At 35.8% G+C, this 15,265-nt stretch overlaps 1 protein-coding gene across 2 annotated transcripts; it reads left to right on the top strand.

Annotated features, from left to right (window-relative positions):
- Positions 1 to 6,238: 6,238 nt before the first annotated feature.
- On the top strand, positions 6,239 to 12,117 carry LOC127901118 (homeobox-leucine zipper protein ANTHOCYANINLESS 2-like). 2 transcript variants are annotated; one of them, XM_052437365.1, is made up of 9 exons: positions 6,239 to 7,069; positions 7,186 to 7,418; positions 7,529 to 7,646; positions 7,741 to 8,427; positions 8,515 to 8,616; positions 8,725 to 8,937; positions 10,112 to 10,286; positions 10,382 to 10,749; positions 11,231 to 12,117. In XM_052437365.1, the coding sequence occupies exons 1-9, from the start codon at positions 6,854 to 6,856 to the stop codon at positions 11,624 to 11,626; spliced, it is 2,508 nt and encodes an 835-aa protein (XP_052293325.1). In that variant the 5' UTR covers positions 6,239 to 6,853; the 3' UTR covers positions 11,627 to 12,117. The 2 variants fall into 2 exon arrangements, with proteins under 2 accessions (XP_052293325.1, XP_052293324.1); XM_052437364.1 differs by having other exon boundaries at positions 7,183 to 7,418.
- The last annotated feature ends 3,148 nt before the right edge of the window (positions 12,118 to 15,265 follow it).

Here is a 15,265-nt window from a genome sequence, read left to right as displayed (position 1 = left end):
CCCCAAGTTAGACTTGCTCTAACTTCGCAATAATAATAACCCATGATAAATATTTTAAATAAGAGCAAATTTTTTAGAAGATGCCTACTATTTTGTAAACCCATCTCACATCCAAAAAAATAATTACACTAAGCCTATATTATTTTTAAAAAAAAAAAAATTTAAAGGAAGAAGAAGTTTAAAGTATTAATCATTCAAATCTACTTGAGTTCTGTTGGGATTTTGAATGTACATACGCTTGCAACGCTGCCTATCTACCACTAGATATGAACGACAAGATCCCCATCCTTATTTATCTATATTTATGGAAATTAAAGGAATTTGAAATTGAGTACTATATGACTTAGGGCCAGTATGGTAATGTTATAGTTCTTAAAATAATTAGTCTCAGCCGTACTTAAAAATATGCATTTAATTATGCATTGGATAAAATTTACTTTCGGAAGTACCATGAGTTTTAAAAGTAAATTATATGTATTTGGTAAATATTACTGTTAAACTGCAGTAATAATATAAATGATTGAATTGTGCATAATATTTAATAAAATTTATTTAAATATTCATAAATATAATATTTTTTATTGTGTATATATAAAAATTGATTCTCAAAATCAAATTTTTAAAAAATTACTTATTCCCGCTTTTCAAAATATGTTATAGCATGAGATGATTTTACTAAAAGTGATTTATAAAAAAATTTACCGAATATTAAAATTAACTTTTAACTTTTAAAAATTAGTTTTAGTTTTGAATCTTACACAAAAGCAATACTAAACCGACCATTAAGCTGCTACTCTCACCGTGGCGACCGGCGAGAGCAACAATACACGAGTCTAGCCTGGCAATAAGATTTTCTAAAATGAGTAGGGTAGGAAGTTTGGGTACAGGATTATTGTTTTAGCCTTCTGGAGGCCCGGCCCCCCAAGTCCCCAACATCACGGAGTGCACGTGTCCTCCAATCTTCAGAAAGCCCGCTCGTCGTTAGAAGAAATTATAATTTAATATATCAGGCGAAATGATTTTTTCCTTTTCCAGCTAAATAAGCCCAGAATCACTTTCTTCAAATTCATTGGGAAGCTGTATGCGAAACATTAGGCACAAATTGGGTGTTGCTGTAGATATGAGTTATATAATCTACACAAGGGTCGTATAGATTCATCAAAGACGTGTACACATGCTTGCATAGTTGCATGTCAATGTTAATTTGAAATTTATAGAGAGTGTTGAGGAAGAAAGGAATAGTCGTTCCTTTTCTTTTCTACGTAGAAAGCGAGAGGCCATTGCCATAAGTATGAACGCGAGAAAGTTTTTAATTTTCGTGTCATTTTCTGGGTAGAAAGTGAAAGGTGGCTAGCAATCAAAGAGCGCTTAATGTAAACAGAGAGGTGATGTGCTGGAAAACGGTAATAGCATTAATGCAACGGCTATGGCTACGCTGTACATTAACGACCATTTCACTCTCTCTCACTCTACCTGGACTCTTGGAATTTAATTCTTCAAACACATAAAAGAAAATTAAAATTAATCATATATATATAATAACATGTTACGGTGTCCCCTTCACATTACAACCAATATGAGAGCGATAGGTCATGTGCAATGTGGGGATCAAAGTGTGGGACTCTCGACGGCAACGTCATCACCTCCATTTCAGCCTGCTCACTCCCTCTCAGTCTCGTTTAGTTACTCATTCTAGGGTTTTCAATCTCTTTTCCTCATTTTTTACATCACTTTCAAACCCAATTCATAAGGATAGGTTAATGATCGATCAATTATCTCATTATCTTGATAATATCTTGTTTACATTTTTGCATCACTATGGTTATAACTAGTTTTGTCAAAACCTTGTTTGAGTTTTTAAGATAACAACTATCTTTGCTCCATCGGGCATGGCAGAAAGTTGCATTTCTTTTGGCGCTTGAGGGGAGACATATAGAAGAGATTTTTCAAATACAATCATGCTTTATAAGTAATAATATATCATGCTTTTTCATCATGACCATGTATAATTAAGATAATTTTAATTAGTAATTCCTTTGTTTTTATACTTATTATTACATATATTTTTTAGGTCGGCAAACATAGCATGTGCCATTATTTACACTAGCTGTAAACGTTTTATATGAAATAGTCATCAAATGGCGTGTGTATATAGGTACAACTCTTGCTGCAACTCCTCTCCTGCCCTATTGATGATATATAAACTAAATACAATTCCCTAGTTTTCTTATAATAATTTTCTGCTGAGTCGTTGGATTTAGACTGATATCAATATATTTATGTTGATATTAACTTCTTGTATTATTAGTTGGTAAATAGAGTTTAATGCTGGGTATTGTTGGGCATTCAAGTTTCCGTTCAGTTCTAATTAACCGAATTTTTCTTTTCTTTCTAATACTGTCAGCAAATGGAGGATTAAAAGTTTAGTATCAATTAATGATAATGGTGTCACTTGGCTCAACTAGTAAAATCTCACAAGTGATACAAGAGACTTAAGGCTTATTTTATATTAAGGTGATATACCTTTTAAGCCACAACTGTTATGGACAAAAAAAGTTATAGTTATTACGGGCGGGCATATCGGGTTTTGGTTTGAATTTCAACCCGATCGGGTTGGAGAATTGAACCCAATCGGGTTGAAAACACCAACTTGAACCGAACCGAACCAAATTTAATTTTGTTCGGTTCGGGTTCGTAATTCAGATGGGATTGGGTTGGTAATTCGGGTTAAAACGAATTGGAACAATTTAAACCAAAAATTCTACCAAAAACCACTTAAAATCCAAAAATCTCAAATTCAAACATCCTTCACAATATTTCAACAAATCTTTTAAAGTTAATAAAACACAAAACATGTAGTCAAAGAGATTTTTTTTGTTTAATACATATATATATATATATATATATATATAGTGTTGTTCCAATCCGGAATCCCGGATTGGAACAATGTCTGGGAGGGAGGCTGGTGGCCTTTGGATTCAAATCCAAATACCTTTTAAGCCACAATTGTTATGGACAAAAAAAGTTATAGTTATTAGGGGTGGGCATATCGGGTTTCAACCCGATCGGGTTGGAGAATTGAACCCAATCGGGTTGAAAACGCCAACCCGAACCGAACACAACCAAATTTAATTCGGTTCGGTTCAGGTTCGTAATTCGGATCGGATTAGGTTAGTAATTCGGATTAATTCGGGTCAAAACAGGTTGGAACAATTTAATCCATAAATTCTACCAAAAACCACTTAAAATCTAAAAATCTCAAATCCAAACATCCTTAACAATATTTCAACAAGCCTTTTTAAAGTTAATAAAATATACAACATGTAGTCAAAGAGAATTTTTTTTGTTTAATACATATATAACTATATATATATATAGTTATTTATTTATTTTTAAAAGACAAAACTTAAAAAAAAATTCGGGTTAAAATGAATTTTAACTCAAATGGGTTGATAGTTTGAATCCGTTCGGGTTGCACAGGTTACCAAATTTCGGGTTCGGTTTAGTTCGGTTCGGGTTAACCCGATCCGAACGCCCACCCCTAATAGTTATAAAATAAAAGTTAGTAGTGTGGGGTTAATATGACTTTTTAACAAAAATTTTGAGAAAACTAATGAAAATATAATAGCTTTTTTCATCATATAAGAGTGAGATAAAATTAAGTTAGCTTCGAAACGAAAGACATAGTGAGATAAAATTAAGTGGGCTTTGAAACGAAAGATATAAGTATTTAGTAAATATTGTATCTTTTAAGATACAAATACCCAACAACATTATCAAATAAGTTCTTAGAATTTGAATTTTTTTTTCCCTAATAAACCTCGGACACCGAGGAAAGCTATCATGTTTGTGTGAGAGTGATAGAGTTTGATTATAGAGTCGAAACCACAAGAACTTTTAAACTACCCCAGAGGCATCATATCAACCATACAACAAGTAAATAATACTATGACACGTAAATATTTATTTTTTAAAAATACTATACAAATGTTTGTTATATTAAATTCAATTATACATATTATACATACATTTACTCGTGACGTATTCTAAAATTTGTCTGCAACCACTTATCATATTTAATGGTTTCGTCATTTGTTATTCTTTGACAAAAGACAGAAAACAAAAACAATACCTTCATTGTGTTGATATTTCTGTAATAAGTTACGGATATATATAGATAGACGCGCACTAACAATTTCAAGTTGTCTCGGCTCTTGAGCTATTATTGTTGTTATTATTAGCTAATGAGTCTTCTATTAATATTCATTCGGCAGCTTAATTATCCCGTGTAAGCAACGCGTGATAGGTACATAAAGAGCCAAGCCCCCCCAAAAAAAAAAAAAAATATAGTTTACAACATTATAAATTCATCTTGAAATTTAATAAATTCTGAAATTCTTGAATTAAAAGGTGACTAGAGAGCAGGGTAACACTGATTTAAGTTATTTTTATAAATATTTAAATTCTTAACGTATAACTGATTATTGATTAGGCATCTGCTAAGTTACGTTATATCTAACTTACAACAAGTTAAAAATAGTAATTTTAAACAGGAGATGGTAGTATGTGAAATAAGTGGAAGGTCATGGATATCTACATATGATTTTATTGTAAATTACATTATATTGATTATCATTTATTCACACAACAAATGATTGATTAATCACATGCATTTGCTTCGTCATAATTGTCAATAATAATGCGCATGCGAATTTGTATCAGACACTGTATTTAATACAACACAATAACACAGAGCAGTAATTAATTAAAAGTCCAAAACAGATTTTTGAAAATTACGGCTTTTGGGATGGTAATTAAGAATATTTAATTGCAGATTTCTTTGTTATCCTGTTGGAAATAATTAAAATCGGCGTTAAATCCCAATTATGTTATGCATGAATTTACTCCAAACCTCCAGCGTAATAACGCCCATATTTATTCCAACAAATCTTTCATTATGAACAGAATAATCATTAGAAATATCTGCGACTCGAAATTTTTTACAGAAGAAGAATGATGAAATTCAAATAACATTAATAAAAAAAATGCTCAAGTTTGTTACATTTACAATGAAGTGATTGGATATGACTTTAATTGCATTCTTAATTAGACATTGTTGGTTTGGTTAATCATATATACTAGTTAAAAAGCAAAATTAATGTGAATGTGATAAAAAAAACCATTATCACTTTACACTGAATTGTGTGCATATATAAAATAATTGTTGCATCACTCAAAATTTTTAGACACTGGCGGTACCCTATATTTGGATCACATATTATTTTCCAGAAATTATTGTGCGGTGGAAACAGTATATTTCAATAACACATAAGGTTACACTTATAATTTACAGCATTGGACCGACACACATTCATCAATTTTAATTAAACGTGATTTAAATCATTAACATTCATGAGTGTGATATCGTAGGATACTATATACAGATATGAGTCATAAATAATAAAGTAGACACTGTATCTCAGTGTTATCTTTATTTCCATTATTAAGGGCTTAGATTAGCTGTAATGTTATTTTAGAGAGATTCTCCGAATTTGGTAAAAATATTTGTCCAAATGAGCAAAGGAAAAATCAATAAATTCCCTTATTTAATAAACACTTCAATCAATTCTGGATTCATTCACAAAACATAATAACAATAAGAACAAAAAAGTTGAAAACAATTCAAAATTTGCTTTCAATAATTCCTTTCTGATTAGGTTTGCATTGCTGATGATCAGTGGCCTCGTCGTCATCCACTTTACAGTTAACAGGTTAGTTCAGAAAGCCCTAATTTCATTTTTTGCCCATAATAAAAGTAACCTCATTGTACTTAGTACTTAGTACAGATACCAACGTGGGTTAATTCCAACCAAGAAAAAAAATAAAAAAAAAAAAAAAAGATACCAACGTGGGTAAAATAAAAAGATTTTTAATTTATTATTATTATTTTTTAACTATTGTAATTTTAAGACAAGTGAAGGCCAATGGATCAGAAGTAGCTGATTAATTCAACGCAACACTTTTGTCTGTGTTGTTCTGCAAACTCGTTACAGTGACCTAGAGAAAGAAAAGAAAAAGTTTTCACTTTGACTGTCAATCACTGACTTTTGTTTAAAATAAATAAATAAAACAGTGATTGAGAGAAAAGTGAAAGGGGAAAAACGAAAGAGTCAACCGACCCTTTTTGGTGGTATGTATTTGTAAGGCTTCGATGAGTCCACATATTGCGTTTTATCTTCAACCCTTTTATTTTGTTTTGCATTTGCCTCTCTCTCTTCTCCTCTTTCTTTCTCTCTGTGCAAATCTTTAATCCCATTTCGTTTTCTTTCTCCCTTTTTTTTTTTCTATATATAATATTAGTACTAACATTTATTAATTTTCATCAAATCTTTGAAGCTGCTTCTAGGAGCGTTTGTTTAAACATAGTTTATAGACAGTCATTAGTGAAGCAAGCATGCAGAGACGGGAACGAGATATATTATATACTTATAGCACTGAGTTTGCCAAAACTAGGGTTCCTAGTTAAGCTAGAGCTGGTCTCAGTCACCAGAACAAGCTTGTTTAGTTATCAAAGAGAGACGGTTAGAGAAGGAAGTGCTAAGCGGCCTTAATTTTGCTTTGCCTTCTTTCTCTTTCTTTCTCTTTTTTTTTTCTCCTCTCTTTCTAATAGAGCTTGAGCTTGAGCTAGAGGAAGTTGGAGGGGCTTCTATCCTTTTTTCTCCTCTATTTCTCTCTCATATCTTATTTTATTTTACTTTCGGTTGATGAAGCTAGCTAAAGAGTGAATGAAAGTCTTTGTAAATTTGTAGAGAAGGAGAAGAAGAAGAAGAAAAGAAAAAAAAATAGTATTTTGATGAGTTTTGGAGGTTTTCTTGAGAATAATATTAGTACTAGTTCTGGTGGTGGCGGTGCAAGAATCGTTGCTGATATCTCGTATACTAACAACGACAACAACAACAACAACAATATGCCCACCACTACCACACTTGCTCATCCTCGCCTTCTCAGCAGTACTCCTCAGCCTCTCTCCAAATCCATGTTCAATTCTCCTGGCCTCTCACTTGCCCTTGTAAATCACTCATCTCTCTCTCTCTTGGACTGGTACTGTGTTTTGTTTGCTTATAACTCTTGAATTGACCGATGATGATCCCATCTGTCTGGGTTTGTGATCTTGTTTTTCAGCAGCAACCGAATATAGACAATCAAGGAGGGGGGGATTTGCAACTGCAAAGAATGGGTGAAAGTTTTGAAGGGATAATTGGGAGAAGAAGCAGAGAAGATCTCCTAGAACACGAAAGCAGATCTGGAAGCGATAATATGGATGGAGCTTCTGGTGATGACCTTGATGCTGCCGACAACCCTCCCCGGAAAAAGAGATACCACCGACACACTCCTCAACAAATCCAAGAACTTGAATCGTATGATATACACATATGATTGATTCATGCAGTATATAATAATAATAAAAAATCAATCTTTTTTGTTTTGTGATTTTTTTATTTTGTTTGTTTTTCGGGTGTGCGCGCAGTTTGTTCAAGGAGTGTCCTCATCCTGATGAGAAACAAAGACTGGAACTCAGCAAAAGACTTTGCTTGGAAACCAGACAAGTCAAGTTCTGGTTCCAAAATCGCCGTACCCAAATGAAGGTAAAAATTAAGACTTTTTTTTTTTTGGGGTCTTACGTGATGTTGTTGGGTCTGATTTATCTTGGTGTGTTTTGGTGGCTTTGTGGTGCACCAGACTCAATTGGAACGCCACGAGAACTCGTTGCTCAGGCAAGAAAACGACAAGCTTCGAGCTGAAAACATGTCCATTAGAGATGCAATGAGAAACCCAATTTGCACCAACTGTGGCGGTCCTGCAATAATTGGTGATATTTCTCTTGAAGAGCAGCACTTGAGGATCGAAAATGCCCGTTTAAAGGATGAGTTAGATCGAGTTTGTGCCCTTGCCGGCAAGTTTTTGGGGCGACCAGTTTCTTCAATGGGTCCTCCTCCAATGCCAAACTCAAGTTTAGAACTTGGTGTTGGTACCATTAATGGTTTTGGTGGTTTAAGCAGTACCGTGACCACAACATTGCCTGCTGATTTTGGAACTGGGATTTCTAATGCCTTGCCAGTTGTTATGCCTCCGAACAGATCAGGTCCCGGCGTTACAGGCCTCGATAGATCCATTGAAAGATCAATGTTTTTGGAGCTTGCTTTGGCTGCCATGGATGAATTGGTTAAAATGGCTCAAACTGATGAACCCCTTTGGATCAGAAGCTTTGAAGGATCAGGAAGACAAGTGCTGAACCATGAAGAATACTTGAGAACTTTCACTCCGTGCATTGGCTTGAAACCTAATGGCTTTGTCACGGAGGCTTCTAGGGAGACTGGCATGGTCATCATCAACAGCTTGGCTCTTGTTGAAACTTTGATGGACCCAGTAAGCAGTTTACTTAAGTTCTTTTTCACCTTCTTTCAATTTTAAACATTAATTACTTTTTCTAATGTCATTTTATTATTCTGATAGAATCGATGGGCGGAGATGTTTCCTTGTATGATTGCCAGAACTGCAACAACTGATGTGATATCAAGTGGCATGGGAGGAACAAGGAATGGGGCACTCCAGTTGGTAGAATTTTACAACTCAATAATTAATGAGCATTTAATCAATTACTTTCTTCTTATTATTCTTGTTTATAAAAAAATAAAAATAAAACTTTTTTTTTCCTTTTTGGAGATGCATGCCGAGCTTCAAGTACTATCACCTTTGGTCCCCGTACGTGAAGTTAATTTCCTCCGCTTTTGTAAGCAACATGCTGAAGGTGTATGGGCTGTCGTTGATGTTTCCATTGACACCATCCGAGAAACTTCTGGTGCTCCAGCTTTTGTTAATTGTAGGAGGCTTCCTTCTGGCTGTGTTGTGCAAGACATGCCTAATGGCTACTCAAAGGTGATTTATTATTAACCAAAATTTTGCAGTTTGCTTATACGATTTCTTAGTATTCATCACTTATTGTGCTTTTTCCCAAGTAGGCCTTCAATTTCACTTTAGTCTTAAATGAAGTTTGTTGGACACTTGAGCTTAGTTCAGTGCATTTACTTTGGGAGTAAAACACCAGGTCAAAAAGAATCATGGGCATTTGCATTCCCAATCAAAATTGAGAAGCTCATGCATCAAAGAATTTTGTTTGTCTAGTGATTTCTCTGTGTATCCCCCACGCTGTCAGTGCCCTAATTTGCTTCCCCAACATTATATTATCAGGGAATCTGAACCTTCCTAAAGCGTTATTTAATTTCCTGGATGCTTCCTATTGTGCTTCCAATATATATATATAGTTCATATTTCAAGTTTCAACAATGGGTTTGCTTAATCATATTAGAATAATGAATCGTACCGCAGCAAATCGAGGATGAATCACTATTTTATTGAATAGAAGTCTCTATTTTTCCTTATATTTTGTGCCTTGAATTGAACACATTAATTTCATATCCTTGTATGTAAAAGGGGTCCTTGATATTATCAACTTTGATTGAACAAAATACACATTTTATGTTTCTATTCCTATCTTTGATGCCATCTCGGTTTCCCTCAATTGCTATATTTCAGCCATGTCACCTGGGTCGAGTCTCATGATGTGTTTGTTTTTCTAATCAATAGGACCTTGCTACTTGCTAGTCAAATTCCAAGACTGGCTATTCTGTTTTCCTGTACGTGTACGGTGTACCTAAAAGCTCGAGTAGACATTAGTACACATCTCGATGTCACTTGCCACGGTGTAATCTGTTCCTTCAAAATCTTGAGAAAACTTTACGTACACCAATATTTTATGCAGCCTACACAATGCCTACATTATTTCGTTTTCTTTAATTGAGCCTAGATTCTTGAGCCATTTTCCGAGATTTGCATCTCATATTTTTATTCATTTATCAAGCACATTATTATAAGCTCATAGTAAACTGACAAAATAGCTACAAATTAAGGTTTAAATTAATCATATTTATATTAAGTTTGACTGGTATGCATTTTAAGTGTGTGTATATATATATATATATAAATATGTGATGGGTGGAATTTAGTGTCCACAATATGAATATTAATATTTATAAAAATAAATAAGTTGCAGGTGACATGGGTTGAGCATGCAGAATACGATGAAAGCCAAGTCCACCAACTCTACAAACCCTTGATAATCTCCGGAATGGGCTTCGGCGCCCAACGGTGGGTCGCCACCCTTCAAAGACAATGCGAGTGCCTAGCCATTCTCATGTCCACCAGCGTCTCCGCCAGAGATCACACCGGTATATATGACATTAACACTCTCTAAATATCGGCACCCTGTTCATGTATGATACAAGAATTGATTATAGTGATGTTATTATGGTTGAACATGTAGCAATAACTGCGGGTGGGCGACGAAGCATGTTGAAGCTAGCACAGAGAATGACTGATAATTTCTGCGCTGGGGTGTGCGCTTCAACTGTCCACAAATGGAACAAGCTCAATGCTGGCAATGTCGATGAAGACGTTAGGGTTATGACCAGAAAGAGCGTTGACGATCCCGGTGAGCCTCCAGGCATCGTGTTAAGCGCTGCCACCTCCGTTTGGCTGCCGGTGTCTCCTCAAAGACTCTTCAATTTTCTACGTGATGAGCGGCTTAGAAGCGAGTGGGATATTTTGTCGAACGGTGGGCCCATGCAGGAGATGGCCCACATTGCTAAAGGACAAGATCACGGCAACTGCGTCTCCCTTCTACGTGCTAGTGTAAGTAATCTCTCCCATCTCTAAAAATCTCATTTTCTTTTTCTCATTGCTATTTTCATGTGGGCAGTGGGTGCAACAGCAAGGTTGAATTATTTTTCTGACGAAATTGTCACTTCGATGTCAACCAATTTTAGTTTGTCCCGTAGAGATAAAAGGTTAAATTGAAAGGACAAAGTTTAGAATTTGGCAGTATCTGTTGGCAGGAGATAGATAGAGAAAGAGAAAGCACTTTTCCCTTCTTCTCTTTTTTTTTTTGGAAGCATTAAAAAGTCAAAATATAGGACACATGCTAGCTTTCTTGATTGTTCTGACCTCATCGTTTTTGTAGATAAAAGTGTTTCTTATTATTTTTTTTCCCTGAACAGGGTTTGACTCTCGGATGCTGTAAAGATTTCACCACTGACATGTAAAATGGTTAAAATGGCAAATCATGTAATTTCGATGAATACGAGGGTTAACGAAACGTCATGTTGTTTTGCAGGCCATAAACGCAAACCAGAGCAGCATGTTGATACTACAGGAGACATGCACAGACGCCGCTGGGTCGCTTGTCGTCTACGCGCCCGTTGACATCCCGGCCATGCACGTGGTGATGAACGGTGGTGATTCTGCCTACGTGGCTCTCCTTCCTTCTGGATTTGCAATTGTTCCAGATGGTCCAGACTCACGAGGGCCCCTGGCTAATGGCCCCACAAGTGGGAATGGGAGCAACGGTGGGTCACAGAGAGTGGGTGGCTCGCTTTTAACAGTGGCCTTCCAAATCTTGGTGAATAGTCTTCCGACGGCCAAGCTTACGGTAGAATCTGTGGAGACGGTCAACAATCTAATATCATGCACTGTTCAGAAGATCAAGGCCGCTCTTCAATGTGAAAGCTGATACGATAATGGAGTTGGTGTTTGGTTTTTTAACTTGACACGATGGGGTGTTTTGCTTTGTGCATGGCTACGGTTAATTGTAGCTAATCACGTGGCTTGTGAATTGTGGTGAACAGAGAGAGAGAGAGAGAGAGACAGCTTTGGTACGTGGGCGCGTGTGACAGTGTGTTTGCTTTGCTTCGGGGGTGTTGAGTCAAGAACGAACCGCGCGTGGAAACTCCTTGCATGGTGATGAGGATGGGGCTGAGTCACGGACTCGAGCAGAGACTATTCTTAACACAAGGCAAGGGTGGTGGTTCGGGTATTGACTCAGGTCAACCCCTTTATGAATTGTCAAAAAAACAAAACTGAAATGAAGTTTGAAGTATTCCTTTGTGCAATTTAAATTTAACTATTTGCTTTCGGTTTCATTTTTCCAAATGTTGAACTTGAACTGAACTCCCTGTAACGACTTGGTGACCATGTTAGCTAATGTTGTTGTTGGGTGCTCAATTGACTGGTTTTAATTTCATTTAAGTAATTTTTTTCTTTTGGATTGCGCCGGTGATGCATGTAGAACACGCGCCTAGGGGTGCAAATGGGCGGGCCGGTTTGGATCTTGTGATTATATCGAAGCATTTTGTGGTGGGAAGAGAGTGGAGAGTGAACTGTGTGGGGTGGCTGGCTCTGCAAGCATTAAATGAGAAAACAGATGGTGTTGGGGGAGAGAGTTACTATCATTTAATGCTGAGGGTTTGGCAGTTTCTCTGGGTATGGGGTTTCGTGTATTGACCAACTCCAATGCGACACATAATTATTCGGATGGTAATGAAAAAATTTAAGTTTTATTGTATTGTAAAACTTTTCGTTACCAACAAGAGGATGAAATTTAAGGCGCGACAGTACCAATGCTTTTTTTGACCTTTCTGAATTCTGATATGATGAAGATTTTAGTTTTGTTCCTTTGCTAGCCGATAGCTGCTAGCCCCTTCCCCTCTTGTTGTTGTTGATGGCGGCTCGTGCTATGGTTTCTACTTTGAATATCTGATGAGTGATGATTACTCACTCTTGGCGACAGGGAAAGGAAAATATTTGGTTGTCTTGTGGCGCTGCAATTTGCAAAATGGGTTAGGATGAGTTGCCCGTGGATGTAAAGGTATGGTACTTAACGTTGATTTGAGATTCTTTGTTGTAAATTAATCACTTCTTTTCTTTTCTTAAGTAAAATTAATGATAATTTGTATAAAAAAAATAATATTTATAATAGAGTAATGATAAAGTCACAAATTCTTGTATAAATTTATTTTATACAAACTAATGTGACATGATAAGATTGGTTGAATTAAATATCACTTGGCCCACATAATTTATTTTTATTAATTTATATTTTCATTCAATCAATGAATTAATGCTACGTCAGTTTGTACAAAATAAATTTATACAAGAGTATCATTACTCTTTGTAATAAACCAAAAAAAAAAAAACCCCCAGAAATTAGTGATCAAACTCAAACAGAACGGGTTCGGGTTCACAAATCAAAATCAATTTACTCTCTTCTAGGACGTACTGAACCTGAAAATGCCCGACTCCTAATTGCGTCGATGCGGCAATCGACTACGTGACAAAAATGATTCAGAGATGATCTGTTACAGTGCAAAACTTACCGAATATGTATGGGCGGGGCCATGCAAACACACGAAGAAACACGTGAGGATCACAGGTTAATGAGGACACGAGTAGGTGTGGACGAAGGTATTTAAAGTCAAGAAAATGATATGCTATCCGAACGAAGCTAGGAAGGCAGTAGGGCCTCAAATATTATACATTAAAATTATTCATCATTTATATATAAATATCAATATGTATATATGCAAAATAATAAAAAAAAATAAAAAAACTCTTTTTAAAGGACATTGTTTTTGGACCATCTACTTGTCAATCTTGTTCCTAGTCCCAATTATCCAAAGTAAAAAGTCATCGTGTGCCAGATCTCCTCTTTGCCTCTCTCCCACCTATCACATGCTTGTGGGCTCCCTCACCTCCATCCTTATACAACTTTCAAACTCCATCAAGATCGTCGGGTTGCAAAAACTAATCTCCTACACCTACAGTTCACTACAATTATTAGTGGGCCAATTCATTGGACCATATAAATTTCCATATATTAACCTAGCCTTTACTCTACATTATTGGTACCAAATCAAAATCAAAATCAACTGTGCGTGATATATATATATATATATGTGTGTGTGCATGTATGTATGCATACGTGTATGTGGGTGTCGCCATTGGCAACGTTCTAGTTGCGAGACACGGCACCGTCAATAATTGAGTACGAGAACTGTTGAGAGAGAGCGAGACACACACGGCCCTTTTTCCCATCAATTATGTATGGTAATTATTGATGAGCCATTTAGGAAAAACCTTCCGCTAACTAACTAATAATGAACTAAAGTGCTTGTAGAGATGCTTTCGTGAAAGCTGCCTCGGTTTGTTCTTGCATGAATGGCACAATAGAAACAAATATATTTTGGTGACGAAAGTCAAGAGTGTCAGTGCTACGATATCACAGGTGCATGTTTTCATTGAAATGGAGACACGTCGCTCGGATATTTATACCGAAAGTTTTGACTTGAACACAGCAATGAATATCGTTAAATGCTTAAATTAATTAATTATATAAATATTATAAATTAAGACCCAATTTGAGACGAGATGCCAACTGAAGTTAAACGTGACCAAGGTGGTAAGTATAGTTGACAAGTATGCGTAACGAGAGGTGACGGGCGTTGTGAGATATTGCTATTCGAAACATTTAATGCGTTGAAAAGTAGGGAAAATAGTATGTACATGTTTGTATAAAAAGACCCTTTTGAGCTTTGAATTTTAAGAGAAAATGAGTGATTGTTTGGTGGGTGAAACGTTAAATGAGGGGGATGTAAACTAGAAGATTGCAACAGTTTGGGTACAATTAATGAGCAGGACCATTTATGCTCCGCAAGCCGAACGCCTTCGCATTAATTTTTCCCATTGCTAGTTAGCTGCAAAAAGCACCAAGTCTAGGCCACGGGTGACAGAATATGAACATGATAAGTACAGAGAATATTATCGCGAGTTTGAACGAGAGTTTTCTCATTTTTATAATTATTTTTTCTCCTTTTGTAAGCAAAAACTGAGATGATCAGCTTCGAAGCGATTTGAATTGGATGAAAACAAACGAAGTGCCATCTACTGTTTGTTTGTTATTATTATTTTTTTGCAAATGTCAACTTTTGTTTTATATATGCTAAGATATTTCAATTATGCTTGTGATTTTGGACTACCGTGCCTAAGAGGGCTAGTCTCTAATTAGCAGTGCCCTTAATTACCAACTCCAAATTGTTCAAGGTTCCATCTTAGTCATTGGATATGACAGTTGCTAAATTTCACATCTGCGTACCCAGCTTTCTTATTGTGGTTGTTACCGACGTGGTGTGAACTTGAGAAAGGAATTTGTTTGGATCCCTCTAAGTTACATGCATGTACCTTACAACCCTCTCATATGAATAGTATCCATATACTATTCATGTGAGAGGGTTGTAAGGTATATGCATGTAACTTAACATTACCCAATTTGTTTTCGTACTCAAAACTTTTCCCTTTCATTACACACTCTATAATA

The sequence above is a fragment of the Citrus sinensis genome, chromosome 3 (assembly GCF_022201045.2).
Source record: "Citrus sinensis cultivar Valencia sweet orange chromosome 3, DVS_A1.0, whole genome shotgun sequence".
Taxonomy (NCBI): Eukaryota; Viridiplantae; Streptophyta; class Magnoliopsida; order Sapindales; family Rutaceae; genus Citrus; species Citrus sinensis.
This window is presented reverse-complemented; position numbering and strand designations above follow the sequence as displayed.

Excerpts from the sequence above, each read along its gene's own strand:
- LOC127901118 (XM_052437364.1), top strand. The coding sequence starts at position 6,854 with ATGAGTTTTGGAGGTTTTCTTGAGAATAATATTAGTACTAGTTCTGGT. Across the intron at positions 8,428-8,514 it reads TTGAAACTTTGATGGACCCA|AATCGATGGGCGGAGATGTT; the intron begins GTAAGCAGTTTA and ends TTATTCTGATAG. Across the intron at positions 8,617-8,724 it reads GGAATGGGGCACTCCAGTTG|ATGCATGCCGAGCTTCAAGT; the intron begins GTAGAATTTTAC and ends TCCTTTTTGGAG.